Here is a 25672-nt window from a genome sequence, read left to right as displayed (position 1 = left end):
ACTGTGCTCTTTACCTATGAAGACAGTGGCACTGCCTGTCCTCAAGGCCACCTGAGAGCATTCCCGCCGCCAGGACACCCCTGCTCTAGGCATCTCGGTCTCCCAGGGGCAGCCTCGGTCCTTGCCCATGACCAGAACACCTTGACCTTGGGGCCTGGCGACCTCCCACGTTGGGGAGCCCTCCTGACCCTCTCGTGCCAGGCTCCCTTGGGAATTACGCAACGGAGCACAGGTCGCTCGCTGGGGTTGGGGGGGGTGGGGGAGGTCGGATTTACACTCACTTCGGCCACCCACCTGGCCGCTTCCCAGGGACCACCTCCACCGCCCCGGTCCCGGGGAAGCCGTCCCGCCCAGGCCCGTGCCCTCCTCGGCCCCCAAATCTCAAGCACAAGGGCCGGTTATCTCAGAGGAAGTCTCCGGGGGCGGCGCCGCTGCCTCCCCCGACCTCGTGGCCGCGAGGAGCCCGAAGGACCCTTAAACTCCCGGTTCGCGGGCGCCGCTCGCTCGGCGGCCGGCGCGTGGGTGCGGGACGGGTGCACGAGGGGCTCGGCGGGCTCCAGGCCTGGGGACCGCGGCGGGAGCGCGCGCGGAGCCCGCGGGGCGCCCGGCAGGTGCGGCCGGCGGGGCGGGGCGGGGAGCCGGGCCCGGGGGGCGGGCGGGGCGGGCGGGCGCGGCCTGCAGCCGCCCGCGTGGTCTGCGCGGCGCCCGCGCCTGGAAACAGGAGGCCGCCGCGCCGGAAGCCCCGCCCGCGCGCGCGCCCTGTCCCCGCCCGGTGGAGCGGCTGCTGGCGCGGCGCGGCGGCTCGGCACGGCGGCGCCCGGGCGCAGGCGAGCGGGCGGAGCGGCGGACGGCGCCCAGGCCGCGCCACGCGCCGGGCTCGCGGCGGAGCGCGCCGGACTGGTCGGGGCCCGCGGCCGCCCTCGCCTTTCCATGGGCAGCTCGCAGTTGCTCAACAAGGGCCTCCCGCTCGGTAAGGCCGCGCGCGCGCATTTCCGGCCGCGGGGGCGGGGCGGGGCGGGGCCGCGGGGGCGGGCGGGGCGGGCGCGGGCGCCGGCTTTGTGTGCGAGTGCGCGTGCGCGCCGGCGTCCGCGCGCCGGGGGCCTGGGGGCGGGGCCGCGGGGGTGCCGTGCGCATGCGCGGGCTGCTGCGTGCTAGCGCGCCACCGCCTGGCCCGGGGCGGGGCGCCGGGCGCGTGCGCATGCTGCTGCGTGCGCGTGCGCGCCGGCGTCCGGAGGGGCGGGGCCGGGGTCAGGGCCGCGGGGGGCGCCGTGCGCGTGCGCGGGCTGCTGTGCCCGAATGCGCGTGCGCTGCCGCCCCGCCCGCCCGCGCAGGTGACACAAAGGGGTGCGGGGCCCTCAGGACTGTCGCGGCCGGGACTCCGCGCCCGAGGCACGGGCCCTGCCGGCCTGTCCGCCCTGCGGTCCTGGCTGGCGGGGTTCCTGCCGGCAGGGCCCCGCAGGGAGGCCGGGCGCGCCGGTGGCCCCGCGTCCTCTGGGACCGGGCCTTCCGGGGCTCTGCGCCCCTGGGCGATGCGGACCCGCTGTTGAAACGTCTGACGTGACGAGGCGGCGGGGGCGCGCCGTGCCGGTCACCGGCGGAGGTGACACCCGCCCCGGGCCTGTGTCCGCCCGAGTGACCGGACGGTGGTGGCCGTGTCCGTCTCACTCTGTTCCCTCCTTGCTTTGTCAAGTGTGGGGAGCAGGCGTCCTCCGTGCCCGGGCGGCGCCCCGAGCCTGCGACCGGGGGGCGGCCCGCGGTGGTGCTTTGCTGGCCGCCGCGCTCCGCCCCCATCGGGGCGGGCCGTGTCCACCTGTCGCGCCCCCCGAGCAGGCCCGCTCGCGGTGGAGGCGCGTCCGGTCGGCAGCGGAGGGGCTGCCCCCGCGGCTTCCCGCGCCCGCGCCCTGTCTCCGGGAGCCCGCAGACGGGGCCCCGGGCTCCGAGGTCTGTGGACGCAGGAGCGGCCGCGGGTTCGGGCGGGGCTCCCTCTGGCCGGCGCCTGCCCGCCGCGGAGGGGCCCGCCGGCCCAGGGCTTGTCGGGAGGGCGGCCTGTGGCAGGCAGCCTCTGAAGCCGGGAGCGTGGTGGGCAGCCTCCTTTCCGGTGATGGTCTTCTCTGTGGTTGGTTAGGACAGGCTGGCTGTCAGTGGGATTGGTTTTCTTCCAAGTCCGCCGCTAGGAGTGATACCACCCCTCCCGCTTCTCTGGATGACTGGACAGTTGGGTTGCACATGAGGATTCCAGAGTGGGGTCTGCAGATCCTGTCCCATGGGGGCACCTTCTCCCTCTCCAGGACCACCCCCCCCCCAAGTCTCAAGTGTATGTATGCAGAGACAGATACTCAGGAGAAAGCTTGTCTCCAGCAGTGTGGATGCTTGGGATGCCCTGTGGGTCAGCGTCTCCTGTCCATTCTTGCATGGGGCAGCATCCCTGAACCTCTGGACGAGTGGCCACAGCAGGCAAGAGCACAGGCCTGGCCCTCAGGGAACCCGGGCTGAGCCCCTGACCAGTGCATGGTCGTGGACTCCTTGTGATCTCTGTGTCATGGCTGTAGAGTGGGGATGGAGCGAGAGAAGTGGGGTCACATGACTGAGCGGGTGCCACCTGTCAGATGGTGGGGCAGGGCCCCAGGGAGGGGCAGGGCGGGGGTGACGAGGAGGGTGCTAGGGCCTGGGGGGCAGGGGGCAAGGCTCAGGGCCAGGGTCTCTGTGCAGCACTGTCTCTCTGGAAGGCAGGAAGGTGACTGGCGGAGTCTCGGTTTGCATCACAATGAACCTGGCCCCCTCTGTGTTCTTTGATGTGGATGAAGTTCTTCCTGGGACTCTGAGCATCATGAAGGTAGCAGGACGCGTGCACACAGGTGGGCACGAGTGAAGATGGTGGAAGAGACGAACTTGCACGGGGAAGTCTCCGTGATGCACTCACGCCTCTTATCACGGCTTTTATCTGGCACATGTACGCCTTTTGGTTTCGGAGGAGCTGAGAGGACACTGCGATGTGAGGCTCACTCTGGCGGGTGGTCCTGCTGCAGGTCCTATGAAGCCCTATGTGCCCGGGGGAGCCCCCTGGCCTTGGCTACAGAGGCTCAGCATCTACCACAGCCAGACCGGCCCGTCGGTGTGGCCAGACCCCTGCTCAGACGGCTGTGCTGGGGGTGGGGGTGAGCTGGAGAAGGCGTGGCTGCTGCCAGCTCTTCAGACAGAGTGACATGGGGGCAGGTGGGGGGCCTCGGTGTGTCAGAGCTGTGACTGGTGGTCAGCCGAAGGGCACGTCCTGACCGATGGGCCGGCTTCGCAGAGGAGGATGGGGAGGTGCCAGGGGCAGCGATGTGCACATTTTCTGCTACTGAGGTGTGTGCACGGGACTGTGGTGACCAGGGAGCCGCAGTCTGCAGGCCGGAGGCCTGGTGGAGTGTGGGGGGCGCAGGGCCAGGGAGATGGCCGGCGAACTGGTCATGGGGCCAGGGACCCTGTTCGTGGCTGCAGAGTTTGGAGCTTGAGTTTGAGGAGGCAGTTAGTTCCTGGGGCTGGAGAGGAAGCAGAGGCTGTTCCGCGGTGAGCTCTGGGCGTGTTCACTGTGAGATGCTTGGTAGCACTGCACCGGGAGACGTGAGTCAGCCTGCAACCCTGACTCAGTGCTGCAGACGCAGTGAGGCCTAGGGCCGGGTTCTCAGGAACCCTGGGCGTCCTGCAGATGCAGGGATGTGCTGTGATCAGTCTCGGGGCTCAGCAACTCTGGCGACCCTGGAGTCTGCCAGCCGCAGCCCCGGTCCCTCCTAGAGCGGCCTCACCCTGGGGACGGCGCCCCAGGATGCGTCTCAGGCTCGTGGTGGTGGCTGGGGTGGGGCAGGGCGGAGTGGCCGTCCGGTGGGGGGCCGCAGGCCCAGTGTGTGGAACCGGGCAGGAGTGAGTGCGAGACGGTGCAGAGTGTCTGTTCCCCACGCAGCTCCCCGCTGTTGGCGTCACCCGTCAGCGTGGCTGTCAAGTCGCAGCTCGAGCCCCCTGCCATCCCCTCGGGTCCCTTCCATCTCCCCATTCCCTCTTGCTCCTGTGTGGTGTCGCTCCAGGGCACCATCTACTTGTCCCGGGGCCTGGGAGGGGTGTCAAGGCGGCTGCCTGCTGGGCCTTCAACAGTGCCTCCCGTCCTGTTGGGCCCGAGCTAGGCAGCGGCTGGAGTGGATGTCCACCTCGGCCCTTTGGGTTCAGTCATCATCCTCTCCCAGCTTTTGCCTGGGAGTCGAGGGAGCTCAGGGCCGTGTCCAGCTCTCAGAGGGGCTTCCTCTCTCACCAGCCGCTGCATCCCCTGCCCCTCACTGTGCCGCTGGATGCAGGTGTGCACGCTGGGCACTGCCCCCTGTGATCGGCTCCTGGCTCCTGTGGCCACACCGCCCACGGCACCTGTCCTCTGCTGTGGGGCCAGTGCTGTCCCTGCCTCAGGCTGGTCAGCAGAAGTCCCTCCCTCCCACGTGCTTACCGAGTGCCCCCTGAAGCCCAGCCTGGCAGAGCCTGTGTCCTGGTCTCAGGGCCCCAAAGGTCAACTGGCATCCATGTCCATCCCTGAGCAAAATCAGAGAGGGCAGGAGGGGACCAGCGAGGCTGGTGGGGGGTAAGACTGGGAGGAAAAGGAGAGTGAAGTCTAGTGGGGGAGCTGCAGCCCAGCAAGTGTGCCTGCCTCCCTGCCCCCACCCCCCCGGGCACACCCACCCTGAGCGCCCACAGCACCTCCGCCGGGTCAGCAGGTGCAGGGAGGGGGGAGGGGGCCGGGCCCCTGTGCCCAGGGCCCTGGGTCTGAGGCTGACCAGGATGGCGTGTGGGTACCTGGGAACCCGGGGCCATCATGAAGTGATCCACCCGACCCTCGGCTGCCCCGCCGCTGAGGGGACGGAGCCTCTGCCCTGGCAGGTGCCCTGGCTGTCAGCCGCCTGCCCCCCAGGCAGCCCCTCCTCGTGGTCATTGAAGTCACCCAGGGGACAGGGGGTGTCCCCATCACCTCTGTCCCCAGAGTTTCTTTGCAAGGAGCCAGCCATGTGTCCCACCTCCAGACAGGACCCAGTTTCTGGAGAGGGTGAGGGGCAGGAGCCCCTGAGACTCATCCAGTCAGGGTGGGGTTGGGGGCCCGGCAGGACAGCCCTGCACCCACAGGGGGCGTGGGGTGTGTCTGGGTACCACGTGTGGGGCCACGCCTGCTGGCCACGGGCCTCAGTCCCTTAAAGGGGTGCCGTTTCCCCAGAGGCCGGGAGGCGCCTGGCGGGGTGTGCAGGGCGGGGGTGGCTGGGGCTGCAAAGGGTAACTGCTGGTCTGCTCCTGAGCAGTGAGGTCACTTACGGGCTTCTGTGTGCCCATTTCTAGAAACCTGGTGGGGCCTGCCTTTTCACCCCACGAGGGTGCCCAGCACTAGCCTGGAAGTTTCTCTTGACCACAGTCTTGCGTTATTTCCAGCACGATGGAACAGTCGAATCCCCGAGTCTTGGCTGCTGGATGCTGCTGTCCTGCCCGTAAGGTCCTGGGGCCGGCATGGAGCAGACTCACGTGGTCCATCTGCAGTGCCCGCCGGAGGGTGCCTCCAGTCTGCGCGTTGGGCCTGAGCTCTGCCCAGGGCCCTCCGCCTGTCCAGACTGGCGCCCGAGCCCCCAGGCCCCCAGTGGGTGGGCACCCCCTGTCCGGCGAGGAGGGACGTGCCGGCCCCTTCCAGCTGCTCAGCGCAGCAGGGCTTCCTTTTGAGGCCATTTTCATGGCGGGTGGGCCAGCGATGGGCACGAGAGCCCAGGGTCCTAGCTGCCACAGTAGGGCCAGGAAAGCACTGCGTGGGACCTCGCTTGAGGGGCAGAGCCCAGCCCTAGGTGGGCGGTGTGCTGGTGACTGGGGGCCCACGAGTGACCACGTGGGCCCATTGGGCGCGCCCTGCTTCCTGGTTTCTCTGGGTTTGGGGTCTCGGGAGGAGGCTGAAGGAAGCCTCTTGCCAGAAGGCTGGCTGTAACCCCTCTAGTGTCCCATCACCTGCACACGTGGGTCTCCGTGGGCAGAGGGCAGCACACAGGCTGGCCCGACTCGGCTGTGCGGAGGTGACCGCTGTGGCCTGCCCCTTGCTGCCCATGCTGTCTGGGCTGTCTGAGTGTCCTGAGTGCCCTCTCCCGGCCCTGCGTCGGGGCACAGGGGTGGGGCAGGGGGCCATCGCAGCCGGCAGAACACCCCCCGCCCCTGGTTGTGATATGGTCATTGGGCATGAAGCTGGGGCCCCAAGGCAGCTCTGCTGAGCCAGGGAGCCTCCAAGGGGGGCCAGTGTCCCTGGTGGCCGGCTTGCTGCCCAGCCGGGCACCCCCCCACCCCATCAGTGTCCCCAAGCGCCTCCTGAGAGGGTGAGGCCCAGGGCCTGAGGGCTGGTGGTGAGGTCACTGCGGTTCTGTGGGGTGGCGTCCTGTCCCGTGGCCGTGTCTGCAGTGTGAGGGGACACCTGCTGTCTGATGGCTGATTGAGAACATTTTTCCTGGAATGAAGTTAAGGCAGAGAAGTGTCGCTGTTCGCACCGTGGAAACATCAGTTTCCCGTGTTTTGTGGTTTCAGAGAGAAGCATGGCTGCTCTGTGTGAGGGGAAGCCAGCGTATGTCTCGGGTTCAGGTAGCATGGCCCTGGGGCACCGAGTCCTTTCATGCGGGGGTACCGTCCACGCTGTGGGGACGGGACCTGGGCCCAAGGCATCATGACCCCTGCTCGTGGGCATGTGGCAGGTGGCAAGCAGGACCCAGGTGCTGGGGGGCTTCAACCCATGCGGCCACGTGGGAGTGACCCCCAGGCCACATGGGAGCTGGTGATGGGATCAGCTTGGGTGCTGGACGCCTGGGGTGGTGGCCCCGGAGGGGAGTGGCCTGCCGACGGAGGGGCTCTTGGAAGTAGGCTGCCCCTTCCCCACGTCCTGGGCTTGTGGCCTGAGCCTGGTCGGCTGGCCAGGGCTTCTTGGGAGGGGCCGGATCAGGAAGGACTTGGGCACACCCAAGGTTTGGGTCACGGTCGGGTCGTCCTGCCCTTGAAAGGGCTGTGCACAGATGGGAGGTGGGGGCGGGGGGCCTCAGGACGTCACTGTCCACGGGGCCCAGGAGTCTGTGCAGCCCGGGGTGGGGTGAGAAGGAAGCCTGCTCGCCGCTCTGTGTGGACACAGGCCGTTTCCCGGTGGCTGGTGTGAGGGGGACGGGGTGCCTGGGCCTTGTGGGGCCCTTGCTCAGGAGCAGGCGCCCACGGTCCACGTGCCATCATGGTCCGTCCTGTGCTGGGGGTGGCCTCACCCCGAGACGGTGAACTGGGCATGTGGGGCGGGGGCTGGGTGGTCTGCGCTCACCCCCAGCCCCTGAGCCTCAGCCCACGTCCCCGATGGTGTGTGACCCGCGTGCAGGCCCCGTCACGGCCCGGCCACTGTCCAGGGTCGTTCTGCCCCCTGGAGCTGTTTGGGGAAGACCACCTGTAAATCTAGCCCCGGCTGCAGGACGCTGCCCAAGGGGGCCGATGTGCGCACTGGCCTGGGGAGCCCCCACCTCCAGGCCCGCGAGGGAGGTGCCCAGGTCGGGATCTGCCTCCCGAGGGCCTCTCCCCAGCAACCTCCATGGAAGCCCAGTCTGCTTGCCCCATCCCAGGCCCAGGAAGTGATGGGCCCCATGAGACAGAAGCTTCCAGAACTGGCCACAGACCTGTTCCCCGAGCCATCCGCCGTCCACCCCTCCCAACTCCTGCACAGGGTGATGTCTGGGGGGTCCCGGGCATGTGGATGCGACCTTCGGGGTGAGCCTCTAGCCTCTGAGTCCTGGCCGTGGTCCGGCCGGTCACTCCCACACCAGTCCCGCCCGGCGGCCGTGGGTCGAGGACGCCGTGACCCGGGCTCGTGAGTCCAGTCAGCCCTCGGTGGTGCCTAACGTGTCTCTTGTGTTTAATTTTTAGTCAGACTTTGACCCGGCGCGGGCTTCGGTGGTCGCCAGGCGCCTAGGAGCTTTGGTTCGAGACAATTAAAGACGTGGGATGAGGACGCAGTGACAGGCCGCGGTCCTGCCGGGGGATTCTGAAGATAGCCGCTTTGAACAGTTGAATTCATGGTCGTGAGAGCTGCGCCCATACTGAGAGATGGCAGGTTGGTTCGGGCTCGGGAACACGAGGCTGCCCGAGGAGGAGCAGCTGCCCCCAGACCCCGAGCACGGTGGGGTCAGGCCAGGGACACCCCAGGGGCCCTCATCTTGGCCCTGGGCTTTGCTTTGGGTGAGGGTCCCGGTGGAGGTGCCGGCCAGGCCGCAGGAGGGAGCAGGTTTTTCTGGACCTCCCCATAGACACCCCCCGGTCAGTGTCCTCTGTTGGGGCTCCCGTCCGTGTGCCCCGCTGGGCGGTGTCCTCTGTCGGGGCTCCTGTCCGCATGCCCCGGACAAGGCTCTGCGAGCGCCTTTCGGCTAAGAGGCCCCTGGACCCAAGGGCGTAGTTCTCGAGGCTGCGTGGGTCGGGGTTTGCGAAGTTGAAGCTGAGTGCGGCCGTGGGTGGGCGTCTGTCACACGCCAATGTGAGTGATGTTCCCGAGTGAGACATTCTGTTCTCCCTGGGGAGCTGGAGAGACCGGGGCGGCGGTGACTGTGTCCCCTGTGGACAGAGGGCCCTGGTGCTCTGCCGGGGGCGCGGGGGTCAGGGTCCGACGCAGGCTGTGGCAGCGGCAGCCTTGCATGTTCCCATTCGCCCTCGCGTGTCCGCCTGGCCTCACGCGGAGGAGCGAGTTTCTGACAGCCCATTCCTGTCTCATTTTGGGAGGTGAGGGGCTCAGGCTGCCTTCCTGCATCTTAATGCTCTGCTGCCTTTGCTGTTTCCTGCTTTTCAGACCTGCGGGCAGAGGTGGTTCCGGCGGTAGCCGGCTGGGTCCCTGTCGGGTTCGGGGCAGTGACGCCGCAGTCTGGGCTGAAAGAGAAACACGAGGCGTGCCCGCGAGCCCCCCACTTTCCGGCCTGCGTGTCTGACGCTGGCTGGAGTGCAGAGAGCCTGGAGCTCTGTGTCCCCGAGGCCCTGATTTGTGGCAGGGGGAGGGGGTCACTGCCGTCAGCGGCCCCGCAGGTGGCAGTGAGCTGTAGCAGCCACCTCTGGCTTTTAGTTTATTTTTGACAAAGATCCGGTGGCTGGATGCACAGAGCTGGAAGTCCTCGGGGTAGGCTGTGCGAGGTCCGTGGCGGGTGGGTTGAGGTGCCAGCAGGGAGCTGAGCATCTGGTCCTGTCGTTGCAGGCGTCCGACCTCCGATCATGAACGGGCCCATGCACCCTCGGCCCCTGGTGGCGCTGCTGGACGGCCGGGACTGCACGGTGGAGATGCCCATCCTGAAGGACGTGGCCACGGTGGCCTTCTGTGACGCTCAGTCCACGCAGGAGATCCACGAGAAGGTACAGCGGGCGGGCAAGGAGCAGGCGCCTCCTGGCCTGTCGGGAGGTGTGGGGACGTCTCCGTTGTAAACAGTTCTTCCCCAGAAAGCGGCACCTGGGACTCAGCTGCGGTGGACGGTGCTGGCAGGGGGTGGGCTGTCCCCCCCCCGACCCTGCACTGATGGCAGCGGTGGTGATTGCCGGGACTCCCCGATCCTGGGCCTCACAACTCGAGTCCTGGAAGTTCCAGGCTCCCCGGGACGGGAGTACGTTAATCTGGTTTCTGTCTGTAGTCACAGCCAACCAGGCTTCAGAACCACCTTTCCCCTGAGTCAGCTGAGGAAGCTGGATGAAGGTTTATAAAACTTCGGCACTTTGGAGCACCGACAGGGTTGGGAGAGGCCCAGACGCTGCAGGGTGAACTGAGGCGATGGTCGGGCCGTGCCCGCTGGGCCGGGACACCTGTTGTGCTGGAAGTGACAGCTGAGAGGCTGGGCGGCTTTGGCACCTTGTGGGCCAGCGAGGATGGAGCCCTGCTGGACCCCGGCTCTGGCTGGGCCCCTGGAGAAAGGCTGAGCTGGAACCAGACCCGCCCTCATGTGTCCACATCTGGCCTGGACCACCCACAGCCTTTAACGTGGATGATAGCGGCCCCTGCCCTGTGCCTGGGTGGCTGGCGGGAGGAGGAGGACGGCTCTCTGTGGGGAGAGGCCATCAGCCTGGGCCCCAGGCCACTGTTCAGATCGCGGCTACTGCAGCACTCCACGCAGACGAAGGTGCTTGGGCCGTAGGGGAGGGAAGAACTGAGCCAGGGCGTTCCTGGGGCTCGGATGGCGAAGAACCTGCCTGCAACGCAGGAGGCCCAGGTTCCACCCCTGGGTTGGGAAGATCCCCCAGAGAACGGAATGGCAACCCACTCCAGAATTCTGGCTTGGAGAATCCCATGGACAGAGGAGCCTGGCGGGCTACAGTTCATGTGGTCACAGAGTTGGACACGACTGAGTGACTGACACTTTCACATTGACTTTTTGGGCTTCTCAGATGGCATTGGTGGTAAAGAATCCGCCTGCCAATGCAGGAGGCTTTAAGAGACACGCGTTTAATCCCTGGGTCAGGAAGAGCCCTGGAGAAGGGAATGGCTACCCACTCCAGTATTCTTGCCTGGAGAATCCCATGGACAGAGGCTGCAGTCCACGGGGTTGCAAAGAATCAGACACAACTGAGCGAATTAAGAAAAAACAAGACTCAGTGAAGACAGAGTCACGAGAAGGACCCCACCAGGCCGGTGGGGTGGTTGCTGCTACAACTATGATGTGAAAACCAAGCCTGAGAATTCAGGAGGAGCCAAAAACAGAAAAGGCGTCGGGAAGATCTAAGCTAAAACAGCAGCGCTGATGTGAGAGACGTGGGCAGCCGTGGGCAGGAAGGCGGCGGGCCGTGGGCAGAGGCCCCGGGTGAGGACCCCAGGCGGGAGCCAGCTTCCCTCGGGAACCTCAGGGACCACGGGCGGAGACGGGCCAGGAGCAGAGCTGATGAGGCGAAGCCCAGAGCTGATGGAGGGGGCGGACTGCAGGTGAGAGGGGGCGGCAGCCCCCCTGGAGTTCAGGTGGGTGGTCCCCCGAGCTGAGCAGGCTCGGGTTGCCTACCTGGCGGGCCCACGGCCAGTATGTCTCCTCGAGAAGCAAGCCCTACGTCCACACTGACCTGCGCAAGAGCCCCCAGCGGCTTTCTGCCTCACGGCTGGGACCAGAGGGATCCAGGCCACCCTCAACCCGGAGTCCAGGCCCGCGGCGCCTGCTTGGCCGGGAGAAGGAAGAGCGCGCCGGGTGCTGGCCTTGGCTGGCAGGGGCGGCCAGGCATCACCCTGGCCCGTCTCCGTGACTGGGAGGTAGAGGTGCCGGGTTCGTGTGTGCTGACGGGAGGGCGTCTCTCTGTGGCGGTGGCAGTCCTGTGTGGAGGCGGTGGCTCCTCCGATGGACGAGCGGTGAAGTGGCCCGTGGGCAGCTTCTTGTGAGTCCGACACTGTTTCAAACTAAAAAGATTCTTGTAGAAAAACCAATAGAGATAAAAAAGAGATAATACAGGTAGAAGTTTATAAAAATGATAAGCAGGTCTTCCCTGGTGGTCCAGTGGTTAAGATCTGCCTGCCAATAGGGGGGACACAGGTTCAGGCTTTGGTTCGGGAAGGTTCCACGTACCCTGAAGCAACCAAGCCCTCATGCCCTGGAGCCCGCGCACCCCAACTGGAGAGTAGCCCCCGTTTGCTGCCGCCAGAGAAAGCCCACCCGCAACACCAGGGACCCAGCACAGCCAAAAGTGAATTACCCACGTAAAAAACGTTAGAAATGTAAAAAATGTTAAAACAAGTTTGCCAACGAATTGGAAAACTAAGATAAAGTGTGTTTTCTTCTAAAGTTGTAACTTACCAAACTATTTCAACCAGTTACTATAAAATCCAAATAAGTACTCAGCAGGGCCCTCGGCTCTGCAGCGAGCTCTGCCCACCCCGCTGCCCCTCCAGGCAGGTGGCAAGCCTCCCCCCCCCAGACGGCCCTCTACGTCCTGAAACCCATGGGAGCCACGCCGAGGCCTCACCTGTCAGAGAAGAGGCAGAAGAAGTGTCCTGGGGCAAAACCTGCTTCGGACAGAAGGGACGTCAGGACTCTGTGACTGGTGTCCTTAGGCCAGAGGGACGCCTGACTGCACTGAGCAGGACGCAGCGAGAAAGGAGCCCCAGGGGGGCTGGACGGGCTCTCGGGAACTGAATAGGGGAGCGGAAGGTTAAGTGTCAGCAGGAAGCATGGACGACACAGTCCTGGGGGCCCAGAGGGAAGGTGGAAGCGAACACGGAGAGACGCAGACTCCCTGGGGAGCCAGACCCCAGTGCAGCAGCCCTTGGGGGCTCCCGTGTCTGTCCCCCACTCTGAGCCAGGGGTGCCAGGGGGACCCGGTCCTACCAGGGAGCGCTGCGGCCTGCGTGTGCAGAGCTGTCTCCCCTCTCTGCTGGCCTGGCTGGCACAGTGGCACCGAGTCCACCTGCCAGCACAGGAGCTGCAGGAGACGCTGGCTTCACGCCTGGGTCGGGAAGATCCCCTGGAGGAAGGAGCGGCCACCCACTCCAGTGCTCTTGTCTGGGAGATCCCGTGGACAGAGGAGCCTGGCGGCTACAGTCCAGGGGCCACAAAGAGTTGAACACAGCCCAGCGGCAACCAGATGTGACGGCTGGAGCCTGGGCCACCCAGACCTTGAGGGGAAGCTACACGGAGGCTGGGAACAGTGGGACAGCAAGACAGAAGTCCAGGACCCCGATAACTATGGAGCTGACGGGGTCCCTAAACCATGTGGCTGCAGGCACTGGGGAAATACCAGCTTATCTTCATAGCTGCTTGGATGTTGGACGTTTCACCACAACGTGAGGGAAACTTCAGAGCTGAATGGAGGCTCCCATGTTCCCGCTGTGAGCCCAGGACAAGTGTCAGGGGCCCCGGAGGCCCTGGTTCAGGGTTCAGACTTCACCAGTGCCAGGGTGGGGGACGAGAATCAAAGTGGCCCCAGGCAGGTGCGCAGCTCCTGGGAGAAGGGTTTCAGGTGGGATTGCTCCCCGCTCCCCAGCGCGCGGACCTTGAGGGGGCGTCTTGCCCCTTGGCTGCTCCCTCTGAAGCTCTTGGGGGAAAGTCAGGCCCCCACGAGGTGGAGGCAGCCGTGGAAGAGGGAGACCTGGGGTCCCGTCGAGGGCCAGGCCAGGTGGGAAAGACAGGGACGTGCTCAGGGAAGGGTCACAGGGCTCCAGCAGGGACCCTGTCAGCGGAGTCCCGGGAGGGGTGTGCTGAGGCCGGGTGAGACAGGACATAAAGCACAGGGAAACTCAGAGTAAGGTGTAGCCAGTGGAGGGGCCCCCGCTCGGGGGGCTTGAGGGACGCTGGTCAGCACCCTGTGCGCACGCCACACCTGGGAGTGAGAGGAGCGTCCGCAGGGGCCATCCCCCGCCCTCCCCAGACAGACCAAGTGAGGCGGCTCTGCAGGTCACGTGTGGCAAGGAGGGGCCGTCCGGCTGTGAGGCAGTCCAACGGTCTCCCCACAAAACAAATCACACAGAACAGGGAAGAAAGGGGGGTGATGGAGGGATGTCTGCAGTGCACGCACCAGCTGGGGATTAGCAGCCAAACAGACCCCTCAGTGAGCAGGAACGAGACAGTCCCAGCGGAGAGTGGGCGAGGGATGGGTTTGGACAAAGCCGAGCGGCCTGCAGAAACAGGTGACCCGTCCCCATCTTGGGGGCTCACAGACGCCTGGGGCGGCCGGGTCCCCGCGTGCAGGTCTGGTGGTGCTCCGGCAGGCCCCTGAGAATCTGGGCTGCAGTCTTCAGCCCGCTGTCTTTCCACCTGGGCCGTGTCGTCCGGAAACCCTGGGGCCATCTGGGAATGTCAGCCCTGCGCCTCACTGAGGGTTTGTGTGCGTGCATACATGTCTCTGTGTATGTGTCTGTTTATGTGCACGTGTCTCTGTGTGTGCATGTATGTGTCTCTGTGTGCAGGCATCTGTATGTGTGCACACGTGTGTACACATGTGTGCCTGTGTGTCCGTATGTGTGCACACGTCTGTGCGTGCATTTGTGTACACGTGTGTGTGCACATGTATTTGCAGGTGTCTCTCTGTATGTGTGTCTGCATGCGTATGTGCACGTGTGTCTCTGTGTACAGGTGTCCGTGTGTGTATGCATGTGTGTGCGTGTACATGCATGTGTGTGTATGCATGTGTGTCTGTGTGTGTGACATGCTGGGAGGGGAGCCTCGAGGTGAGGCGGTACCCCGCCCCTCAGCCATGCCCTGGCCCTGTGGGCTGGTGCCCGGTGAGCACCCCTCAGGCCCCGCTGCTCCCAGTGCCCAGCCAGGCAGGCCCGTTAGCCCCCATGGATTTGACAACATTGAGTTGGTGACGAGCTGGTCACACAGCAGGTGGAGGCTGGTGGGAGTGGACCCTGGAAGGTCGATGGCATACCTGGGGGTGTTGCGGCCACTTTGCAACCAGGAAAAGGGTCATGAGGAACCAACAGGAGCAGGGCCCAGGGCCCAGACTGGGTGCAGGGTGCGGTGGGCTCACCCTGAGGGTGCACCATGGGGCTCCCCTCTGAGAACGCTTCACCTAGTACCAGTTCCAGGGATGCTCAGTAGAAAAAGGACCAGGCATGGAAAAAGGAATTTACCCAGAACCGTACGTGGGTAAGCCACACCAGAAGTTCAGTTCAGTTCAGTCACTCAGGTCGTGTCTGAGCGACCCCATGGACTGTGGAGGCCAGGCCTCCCTGTCCATCACCAACTCCCGGAGTTTGCTCAAACTCATGTCCATGGAGTTGGTGATGCCATCCAACCATCTCATCCTCTGTCGTCTCCTTCTCCCACCTTCAATCTTTCCCAGCATCAGAGCCTTTTCAAAAGAGTCAGTTCTTCGCATCAGGTGGCCAAAGTATTGGAGTTTCAGCTTCAACATCAGTCCTTCCAATGAACACCCAGGACTGATCTCCTTTAGGATGGACTGGCTGGATCTCCTTGCAGTCCAAGGGACTCTCAAGAGTCTTCTCCAACAGCACAGTTCAAAAGCATCAGTTCTTCGGTGCTCAGCTTTCTTTATAGTGCAACTCTCACCTCCATACATGGCTATTGGAAAAACCATAGCTTTGACTAGATGGACCTTTGTCGGCAAAGTAATGTCTCTGCTTTTTAATATGCTGTCTAGACTTAAAATCATGATGCCCACCGGTGTGTGCCTCACACAGCATTTTGAGGTCGGGATCGCCAGGTGCTGGGGGGGTGGTGCTGATGGGCGGACGTGCCTGGGGCAGTGGCAGCAGGACCAGAGCTGGAAGAGGTTTGCAGGGAGCCGCCCGTCACCCCAGGGAGACCAGCGGGCACACGGGGAGACGCCCATCACCCCAGGGAGACCAGCGGGCACACGGGGAGATGCCCGTCACCTCAGGGAGACCAGTGGGCACACGGGGAGACGCCCATCACCCCAGGGAGACCAGCGGGCACACGGGGAGCTGCCCACTCCCCTCAGGGAGACCAGCGGACACACGGGGAGATGCCCGTCACTTCAGGGAGACCAGCGGGCACATGGGGAACTGCCCACTCCCCTCAGGGAGACCAGCGGGCACACGGGGAGATGCCCGTCACCTCAGGGAGACCAGCGGACACACGGGGAGCCGCCCGTCACCCCAGGGAGACCAGCGGACACACGGGGAGCCGCCCGTCACCCCAGGGAGACCAGCGGGCACACGGGGAGCCGCCCGTCACCTCAGGGAGGCCAGCGGGCACACGGGGAGCCGCCCGTCACCTCAGGGAGGCCAGCGGGCACACGGGGAGATGCCCGTCACTTCAGGGAGACCAGCGGGCACATGGGGAGCCGCCCGTCACCCCAGGGAGACCAGCGGGCACATGGGGAACTGCCCACTCCCCTCAGGGAGACCAGCGGACACACAGGGAGATGCCCGTCACTTCAGGGAGACCAGCGGGCACACGGGGAGCCGCCCGTCACCTCAGGGAGACCGGCGGGCACACGGGGAGCCGCACGGTCTCCCTGCTATAGAACCTTCCAGACAGCCCAGGGCCATGCCTGCTACCTCGTGGCCCAGGACGCTCGAGGACCCCTTCCCATCCCGCCTGCCACAGCCCGCCCCCCTACACATACCCCCGTCTCAGCCGTGGGCCACATGCGTCCCACTGTCCAGGCCAGACTAGGCTTCACGCGGGGGCCTCCCCTCCCAACGCTGGCAGCCATATGTCTGCATCTCCGGTTCCAGTGCCCACCCACCCACCCACAGTGGGCGCTGACCTCTGTCTACACTCAGCCCACCCCCAGCCCTGGGGGCCTGCTCACACCCCTGTCCGCGTGGTGTGGGGCAGCCAGAGGGGCCTTCCCAGGGGCCTGCCGGCTGAGCCCTCCCCCTCACCACCCACCCCGCCCTGCCCGTGTGCCCTGCCCTGTGTCCTTGCCCGCCCACCCCACGTGCTCCCATAACCCCTCTGCTTCTGATGCCCGCCCGCTGCCTCACGCCGTCCTCATCAGGCCTCCGTCTGACACCCTCCCAGGAGGCTGGGGCGGCTGTCAGGACTCGGCACGGTCCCGCCGGTCCATTCGTGTCCCAGAGCTGGGCCCTGGGTCCTCTGAGCAGGGAGGGCCCGAGCCAGGCTGGCGGTACCCTGTCCACTCCCTGCAGGACTAGGCCTCAGGCCCTCTGCCCTGCTGACGGCCGTCTCTGCCTTGGACCTTTCTCCCTCTGTGGAGTGTCTTCCGGGACCCTTCAGCCAGTAGGACGGGAAGGCAGGCCACACCAGCCTCGAGGAAACTGCATTCTGGGGGGCTGTGCGTCTGGCTCCATCGGAGGCCCTGTGATCGTAGGAGAGATGAGCCTAGGGCCGTTGGCCATCTGAGAGGCTGCTGGCTCCTGCCGGGGTCCCCACTCCGCGCCTGCACCCCGCGCTCGCCGCGGGCCAGCCGCTGCCTCAGCCCTGTTCGGCCCCGGGAGTCCCGCAGCCTCCTCCACCCGGGGGAGTTCGGGTCAGCGTGGGACGCTCGGTCCGGAGAGAAGAGGGCGGCCGACAGGTCCCACAGGTTCCCCGTGGCCTCTGAGACGACGTGGATTGTACTGACCCATTAGGGAGGGATACACCGGGTCCCCAGCTACGGCAGGCCCTGGGCTCCATGGCCCCGCCCTCGGGCCCAGGGACAGGGGCTTGTAGGCCCCTGGCTGTCCCGAGCACATCTGGAGTGGACCCTCAGCCCTGGCCCTGGGCTGTGGCCCCCACCCCCAGCCGGGCACGTCTCGCTGGTGGCCTGGTGCTGGTAGAATGCGGGTGGCCGGGGCTGTGCACGTGCGCAGATAGGGGCTTTGTGTGGGGTGCAGCCGCGAGCAGACCCCGCGGATGGGGAGGTCTGTGTGCTAGGTTCTTAGGAGACCCTGGCAGCTACCTGCTCACATGGGTTTCACCTGGGGCGGCCCCACTGAGACACACACACCCCGTCCCTGCAAGTATCCTGAGCCCCTGTGGGTGGAGCAACGCCCTGGCTGTGCTCCACGGGGCACAGAGACCAAGATGTCAGGCCCCTCGCGGGGTCTGCACTGGCCAGGCCAGCCTCTTGGCTGAGCGCACGTAAAACCTGTGCCAGCCCTCGACACCCCTCCCAGTGCGGGGTCAGGGGAAGCCACCCCCAAGGTCTGCGGGGCGCAGGACAGAGGCCTCGGGCTGCAGCCACTCCTCGACCCTTCCGGGGGGAGCGGCCAGCACAGTGACAGCGAGGGGTGGCCACGTCAGCTCCTCCCGGGGTGAAAGGGTGCCATGCTCACTGCTGTGTGTGCACTGCCCGGGGCCGGTATGAACTGCCCCGCGGCGGCTCCTCTTCGGGGAGCAGGTCGTGCATGGCGGCATGGCTGCCCACCCCATCGGGGGCTCTGGGGGTCTCAGGTCCTCCCAGTGCCTCTTGTTTTCCATCTGTTGTAGTGTCCAGTGCCCAGGGAAAGGGCAGCCCCCTCCCCACCTCCCTGTGTCAGTCAGGCGAGCCCCGTCCCCTCTGTCGACCCGGCAGGTGTCCTTGGCATGTCTGCTGGGTCGCCGTCACGCTCGGGTCACGGCAAGTGCTCAGGCGGGGACCGGGTGGCCTCCCACCCAGACAGCCTGCTGTGCCCACAGGGGCGCAGGCTGGTCGGGGCAGCACTGGTCACCACGCTCCCCTCGCTGCAGGTCCTGAACGAGGCCGTGGGGGCGCTGATGTACCACACCATCACACTGACCAGGGAGGACCTGGAGAAGTTCAAGGCCCTGCGGATAATCGTGCGCATCGGCAGCGGCTTTGACAACATCGACATCAAGTCGGCCGGAGACCTAGGTAGGCCCCTGGGGACCCTCCTCCGCAGCCCTGCCTGTTGCCCCGGCCCCGGCCTCGTTGCTTTCTGTCCCGTCCGTTGATTCTTATGCCTGCCCGCCTGGAGGGGGCCTGGAGCCGGCGTCCATGCGGCTTTCTGCGTGTGGGCTCCGCGCCAGCTCCCCTCAGGCAGGTACAGGGTGGTGGCGCTGTCCCTCAGGAGGCCCGCGCCTCGGGCAGCACACCCGCCCTCCTGCGGTAACCCCGGGGACGGGCAGGGGGCCTCCGTCCAGGGCGGCCAGCACCTTGCGTCAGGGTTCTCACGTCCCTGTTCACGAAACGGGCTGGGAAAGGAAGTTTATGTTGTGACTCAGGACACACGGTGGTGAGTGCATGCTGGTGTGTGTATGCGGGTGCCTGTGCTCATGTGTACGTGCCCTCGTGCACACGTGTGTGACTCACTTTTGGAAACAGACTTAACCGTGCTCCGTTGGGTAGTTTTCTGCCGGCTGTGATGCTCAGGTGTAGCCTCCCCTTTTCCTTCGTGCTGGTCACTGCTTTGCAGGAGGCTGGGACTCACTCAGCCACGGCGCCTGGTCACTGACAGCTCAGAACTGCAGAGTGAGAAGCGCTCGCACTGTCAGCTGCCATGCGTCTCAGGGTTCACCCTGCCTGTGCCCACCGAGCTCTGTCACCCCAGTGTCCACCCCACTGTCGCCTGGCAGTCCGGGTGCCTTCCGAGCCGGGTGTCCCTGGGCCTCGTGCCTGCTGACAGAGCGGGTCCTCTCTGCCTCTCGTTGCACCCAGTGGGGCTCCGTCCTTCGTCCAGGGGCGTCTGGGCCATGCCGGGCGGTCCTCCCCTCCAAAGCCCCACAGGGCCTGGTCTCCGCTGGGCGGCCGCCTTGTTTCTGAGTCTGACGGGGACCCCAGCTCTTCTCGCTCAGTTTCCCATGCACCCCCCAACCCTGTCCTTGGGGAGGAGTGGCCGGGCTGAGACCCGTCCACGAAGGCCCAGTGGCCAGTGGTCCAGGCGGCCCCCCACCCCGGCGGCCTCTCCCGTCCCCACCGTCTGCCTGCTGGACCCACGTGCAGCCTTCCCCCAGGGCAGGGGCAGGTAACCTGCTTTGATCTCCTGGCCTTCAGGCCAGGACGTGTCCCCGGGCCTGTCCCAGGTGACCGCCCTGCATGTCTCGCATCTCCAGGCATCGCTGTCTGCAACGTGCCGGCCGCATCCGTGGAGGAGACCGCCGACTCCACCATGTGCCACATTCTCAACCTGTACCGCAGGACCACGTGGCTGCACCAGGCGCTCCGGGAGGGCACGCGCGTCCAGAGCGTCGAGCAGATCCGGGAGGTGGCCTCCGGAGCTGCCAGGATCCGCGGGGAGACGCTGGGCGTCATCGGACTAGGTGCGCCGGCCTCCGCCCCGCACGTGCCTGTGGACCGAGCGGCCGGCCGGCCGGGCTGTTGGCGGGTCCCCCCCCGGACGGCTGTCCAGCCAGGGAGCAGCACTGGGTGGTCGGCTCGCTCAGCTGCCCCAGGAACAGCAGGCGGGGGCCACACGCACACCCGGCTGTTAGGTGCCCTCAGGGTCACCCGTGCTCTGTGGGCGGGGTCACAGTGCTCTGTGGGCGGGGTCACAGTGCTCTGTGGGCGGGGTCACAGTGCTCTGTGGGCGAGGTCACGCGTACCCTGTGGGCGGGGTCACTCGTACTCTGTGGGCGGAGTCACAGTGCTCTGTGGGCGGGGTCACAGGTACCCTGTGGGCGGGGTCACGCGTACCCTGTGGGCGTCCACGCTCAGTGCTGGCTCACCCTGCCAAATGCTCAGGGCTGTCAGGTGGGCGAGGCAGCTGCCCTGAGTCCTGCCCTGGGTGGACAGAGGCTGCTCACTGTCCCCCCTCGCTCATTCTCGTGCCCTGCAGGCCGGTGCCCTGAGCTCAGGTAGCAAACCAGGGAGCAGAGAGGTGCTGGAGGCAGAGGTGCTGGGGTGGGGTGGGCCACAGGGGTTGGGGAAGCTGGGGAGGGCAGGCGTGGACGGAGGGGCAGCCCTGCCTGGGGGCGTAGCTCCTGTGCCCCCATCAGTGGTCCCCAGGGTTCTCCATGGCAGAGGCCCCGCCTGTGCCGCCGCAGGGAGCTGCAGAGCAGAGATGCACCTACGTTAGCTCAGGTCAGGACCACGGACGTCTAAGGACGTGGGGATGTCCCACTCCCCATGTGACTTGCTGTCCTGCTGGACTGCTCACACAGACACCAGGGCTGGTCAGAGCCCCATAACCACCCTGCACCCAACCGGGCCCCTGTGCCTGGAACCAGCCAGGGTGGGGCCCGTGGGTCCGCTTGGTGTGGAGGAGGAGGGGGGATGCGGGGAGGGCGGGGTGGCTGGGCGTCCCTGGCAGGTGGGTTTGGGGCCACATTCTGTCTAGGCAGTGTTGATGCAGACACAGCGGGGTGGTCAGGCCCTGGAGGCCGCATCCTAACCGGCTCCTGGTGGTCCCTGGAGCCTGTCAGAGCTGCCCTGGGGACCATGGCCCTGGCTGTTTGCTCCGGCCCTCCCTGCACCCCTCTCGGGACCCCCAGAGCCTGTGTTCCAGTTCCCTTGGCCTGAAAGCAGAGTGGTGGCCCCGGTGGTGTGAGCCGAAGCAGGGATCTTGGTACCTGTGTCGCTTGCAGAGGCCAGGGTCACAGCCATGGTGGCTCCACACCGAAGCACTGTGTGCGGCTCGCGGGGACCCAGGAGCTGTGTAGTGGCAGCTGCTGGATACACAGTTCCACTTTCTGCGTTTGTTTGTAAAAACGAAAGTCCTCTCTGGGCTTCCCTGGGTTTGAGGAGTCCGGTGCCGCAGTGAGGTGGCCGAGCAGGGGATCCTGGCTCTTGTCGCCCACCTGCAGAGCGAGTGGCTGCTCCAGCCCCCGAGCTACTGCCCGTGGCAGGTCCGCTGGGCCGCTGGGCACCCGTCTTGCCCAGGGCCTCTGCGCAGGCACCTTGCCAGCCTTCTTAGGCCCCAGCCCTTCTCCCTGAAACCTCATTCCCCATGTGCCCACTGCTTGGCCACTTGGGGCAGGCGCCGCGGTGACACCCGTCTTCCCCCCCAGGGCGTGTGGGGCAGGCGGTGGCGCTGCGGGCCAAGGCCTTTGGCTTCAACGTGCTCTTCTACGACCCCTACCTGGCGGACGGCACGGAGCGGGCGCTGGGGTTGCAGCGGGTCAGCACGCTGCAGGACCTGCTCTTCCACAGCGACTGTGTGACCCTGCACTGCGGCCTCAACGAGCACAACCACCACCTCATCAATGACTTCACCGTCAAGCAGGTCTGCGCCCGCGGGGCCGCCTGGGACGGGGCTGGGGGCGGGACCGGCCTAACCCTGCACGGCCCGCCTTCCCGGGTCCGGGCCTTTAAGTGGCTGTGTGTGCACAGGCCTGTGTGGTGTGAACATGTGCAATGGACACACCTGGCTGTGGGCAAGTTTGGATGACAGTGGCCCTTCACGTGTGTGCACACGGTTGTATAGACGTGTGTATACATGTTTCTAAGCATGTTTGCACTTCTGTCTGTCCACATGTGTATACACACATGCGCACATATGGTTGGGCTCCCCTTGTGACTCAGCTGGTGAAAAGTCCGCCTGCAATTCAGGAGACCTGGTCCCTGGGTTGGAAAGATCCCCTCGAGAAGGGAAAGGCTACCCACTGCAGTATTCTGGTTTGGAGAATTTCATGGACTGTATAGTCCATGGGGTCGCAGAGTCGGACACGACTGAGCGACTTTCACACACGTATGCACACACATGCACATGTGGTTACCTATACTTCTGTGTGTGCACATGTGCATGCACATTCTTGTGTGCGCACGTGGAGCCCTGACTGCTATCTGCCCCAAGCCCCTAGCCCTGTGGAAGGTGAGGCCGGACACTGTTTCCACTCGCTGGGCTGGCCTCTGGGGGTCAGGGTGCTGGTCAGGCCGTGCCATCCATGAGGACCGAGTGAGACCTGGACTGACAGGAGCCTACCAGGGCAGGGCCCTGCGCCCACGGACGGCCGCCTGAGCCCCTCAGTGGGGTGGGCTGCCTTGGGGTGACATCGGGGTCACAGGGAATGCCCCATCTCGGAGAAGGGGGAGCCCCCTTCCCAGAACCAGCGAGGGAGCGTCTTCAGGTCCACCATCTGTTCTTCCCAGATGAGACAAGGGGCCTTCCTGGTGAACACGGCCCGAGGCGGCCTGGTGGACGAGAAGGCGCTGGCCCAGGCCCTGAAGGAGGGGCGGATCCGCGGTGCGGCCCTGGACGTGCACGAGTCGGAGCCCTTCAGGTGCCTCCCGCTGGCCCCTGGCGTGGTGCCCGCCCTGCTCATGCCCTGCACTAGCCTGCGTCTGGCCTGGTGGGGGGTGGGGCAATGCCCACACATGGCTTCCCGGCCCTGCGTTTAGGCAGCCTGAGTTTGGCTTAGGGTAGACTTTCCTCCAAGGCCAAGCCAGGTCTCACCAGGAGGGGAGCTCAGCTCTGCGGACCAGGACAGCCCAGGGTCCTGCACCTGGTGGGGGGGTGCTGAGACCAGGGCACCCTGCCGAGTGCCCAGGGGCACCAGGCCGCGGGCCTCCAGGTGGCCACCTGTAGACGCCCCCGGCTGAGGGTTGTCGGGCAGCAGGACCTGGGGGTCTTCACTCCTGGAGCCTGCAGGGGTGTTCAGAGGGCCCAGGTCTGAGAGCTCAGTCACCTGCAGGGGACTGGTCCTGCCCCAGCTGAGACCCTCCCTGCTGTGGTCAGAGAAGGGCTGGGCAGATCTGACAGGTAGAGGTGGGCTCCAGTCAGGATCAGGCTCTGACCTTTAGCCTCTGACCTCTCTGACCTCTGTGCAGCTTTAGCCAGGGCCCCTTGAAGGATGCGCCCAACCTGATCTGCACCCCGCATGCGGCCTGGTATAGCGAGCAGGCCTCCATCGAGATGCGTGAGGAGGCGGCCAGGGAGATCCGAAGAGCCATCACAGGTGGGCGGGGTGGGGGGTGGGCCCAGGCTCCTGTGGGGGCCGTCATCTGTGGGAGGGGTGGGGGCTGGGGGGCATGGGAGTCGGGCGGCGCCCAGGCTCCTGCGGAGGCCGCGTCGTCTGCAGGCTGGGCCGTGGGGGCCGGGCGCAGGCTTTGGGCGCGGAAAGAGACAAGACCCACCAGGGCCTGCCGTTCCCGTGCTGCAGACCCCAAATACAGGGGCTCTTTGGTCTCGTCTGTGACCCTCCCTTGCTGTCCTGGGGATGTCCGCTCGTGTGCCTTTCTCCCCACCTTTGAGGAAGTCTTCTGTGCGTGCGAGCTTCCTGGGCGGGCCCGTCAGCTTCTCAAACCTCCCGTCTGAGCAGGCACCAGTGAGCTGAGGACGCCTGCCTGGGGCTGCGGGTCCCTGAGCTTCGAGGGGGACCCTGCCCAAACAGGCAGGGCCCGTTCTGCCTGAGGGCCGTGTGCCCGCGGGGCCGGCCCTGTCCCCGTCAGAGCCCCCCTGGGCCCTGGCAGCTGCGGGACGCAGGCCCCATCCTTCGCACTCCCACTTTCCCAGGCCGGATCCCCGACAGCCTGAAGAACTGCGTGAACAAGGACCACCTGGCAGCCGCCACCCACTGGGCCAGCGTGGACCCCGCCGTGGTGCACCCCGAGCTCAACGGGGCCGCCTACAGGTAAGCGGGGCTTTCGGCTGGACGTGTGCTCACGGGGCCCCCGTGGCCGTGGGCGGCTGGGGCACATGCGCCTGAGCGGCGACAGCCTTCAGGGTGGTGGACGGGGCTCCGTCCTGGGTCTCGGCCGCACGGAGCGGGGCGGGGCTGGTACGGGGTGCCCGGCAGGCGGCCTTGGGATGGGGCAGCCCCCGGGTTCACGCGCCGCCTCCTCCCCCAGCAGGTACCCCCCGGGCGTGGTGGGCGTGGCGCCCAGCGGCATCCCGGCCGCCGTGGAGGGCATTGTCCCCAGCGCCATGTCCCTGTCCCACGGCCTGCCCCCGGTCTCCCACCCGCCCCACGCCCCTTCTCCCGGCCAAACCGTCAAGCCCGAGGCGGATAGAGACCACGCGAGCGACCAGTTGTAGCCGGGGCGGAGCTCTGCAGCTGGGGCGCCGGCCGAGCCCTGGACGGGCGTGTGCAGGCGTGGTGCCCGCGGTGGCCGGGTCTCCGGAGACAGGCCGGGCGCCGGGGCTGAGCTGGTGCCGCTGCCCGCGTCGACTGTAGCTGTCCTGTCCCGAGGGCCGGCCGTGCCCCGAGTCCTTCGCGTCTTCGTTAAGCAGCAGAAGTTAGTAGTTCACTCGCCCCGAATGTCCTCGTCTGTGTACAGTCTCTAGAACGTCACAGGTGTGTTTGCTCAGCTGTCGGCAGGAGAGCCCGCGCGGCCGCGGGGCTGCTCACGGCCGTTCCTCCTGCGTGTGGAGCGCCCCAGACAGGCAGTTGGCAAACTTCTCAGGACAATGAATCCTTCCCGTTTTTCTTTTTACGCCACACAGTGCATTGTTTTTTCTACCTGCTTGTCTTATTTTTAGAATAATTTAGAAAAACAGAACCAAGGCTGTCTTTCCTAACTTTGGCATGAACCCCTTGTTTCCAACGAAGACGGCATCGCGAGGCAGCCGGGCGGGGCGCGTGGCCTCCGTCCGGCCGCGGGTGTGGCGCCCGGCCCGCGGTGCCGTCCTGCTGATGTGGTAGGCTAGCAATATTTTGGTTAAAATCATGTTTGTGACCGTAACCATTTGTATGAATTATTTTAAAGAAATAAAAGTCCCAGAAAGAGCCGGCACGCCCAGCATGTGTTTTGGCGGCTTTGTCTCACGGGAGCACGGCGGGGTCGGTCCTCTTCCATGCCAGAGCGGGCGGCCTCGGAGCTGGACAGGCAGCTCTGGGCGACGCTGGGCCCCGGGAGCCCTCGTGCCACCAAGGAAGGGCACCGTGCGTGCTGGCCTCTGCTGCACCCCCACCCTCCACCCTTGGGCAGCCTTGCACCTGGGCCCCCAGGGGCTGCAGAGACCACGATCTGGGCCTGTGGGCACGTGCTCCCGGAGGCTCGGTGACATGGCTGTGCCCTCCTCAAGCCCTCAGCTCTGCTCACTGCGGGCAGCTAGGGGCCGCCACGCTTGCTCAGCAGCTCCTGCCAGGTGGGGGCCTGAGGGTCAGCCTCGGCCTCCTGTCTCCGCACATCTGCGGGGCGCCGGCTCCGCCCTCTTAGCCTCCCGCGTCTGGACACCTCCCTGGGTCCTGCGAGGGCAATGGTCTGCAGACTGCTGCCGAGGGGAAGCTGAGGAAAACACCTTGGGGACATGGGCACAGGCCCCAGGGCGGCACCTGTGTCCCCGCACTGCACAAGCCACCTGCTACGTCCCCCACGGCCGTGGCCTCTGCAGCCACTGGTCCCTGTGGCTTGGGTCCACGCTGGGCTCTGCTTCTTTTTGCTTCCAGAGCCGCTGGCCCTTCGTGTCCTTACTGGAACCTGGGGGTCC

The 25672-nt window shown here is 66.0% G+C and overlaps 1 protein-coding gene and 1 long non-coding RNA gene across 25 annotated transcripts; one reads left to right on the top strand and one right to left on the bottom strand.

Moving 5' to 3' along the window:
- The first annotated feature begins 767 nt into the window (after positions 1 to 767).
- CTBP1 (C-terminal binding protein 1) lies at positions 768 to 24975 on the top strand. Of its 24 annotated transcripts, none has more exons than XM_081577956.1 (11): positions 1281 to 1941; positions 2731 to 2855; positions 7918 to 8104; positions 9227 to 9381; positions 18096 to 18240; positions 19419 to 19625; positions 21312 to 21526; positions 22393 to 22523; positions 23071 to 23198; positions 23756 to 23873; positions 24091 to 24975. In XM_081577956.1, exons 3-11 carry the CDS (start codon positions 8098 to 8100, stop codon positions 24275 to 24277), a joined length of 1293 nt encoding a protein of 430 aa, XP_081434082.1. In that variant the 5' UTR covers positions 1281 to 1941; positions 2731 to 2855; positions 7918 to 8097; the 3' UTR covers positions 24278 to 24975. The 24 variants fall into 24 exon arrangements, with proteins under 24 accessions (XP_081434181.1, XP_081434043.1, XP_081434148.1 ...); XM_081577938.1 differs by having other exon boundaries at positions 2727 to 2855; XM_081578000.1 differs by having other exon boundaries at positions 1281 to 2098.
- On the bottom strand, positions 10589 to 15018 carry LOC145541487 (uncharacterized). Its single transcript, XR_014079057.1, has 2 exons — positions 11956 to 15018; positions 10589 to 11403 (listed from the first exon to the last, which is right to left on the bottom strand). It is a non-coding gene; the product is annotated as an uncharacterized LOC145541487 (long non-coding RNA).
- Positions 24976 to 25672: the final 697 nt, after the last annotated feature.

This window comes from Giraffa tippelskirchi, chromosome 1 (assembly GCF_054371585.1).
Source record: "Giraffa tippelskirchi isolate mGirTip1 chromosome 1, T2T-mGirTip1v1.2.pri, whole genome shotgun sequence".
Lineage (NCBI taxonomy): Eukaryota > Metazoa > Chordata > Mammalia > Artiodactyla > Giraffidae > Giraffa > Giraffa tippelskirchi.
This window is presented reverse-complemented; position numbering and strand designations above follow the sequence as displayed.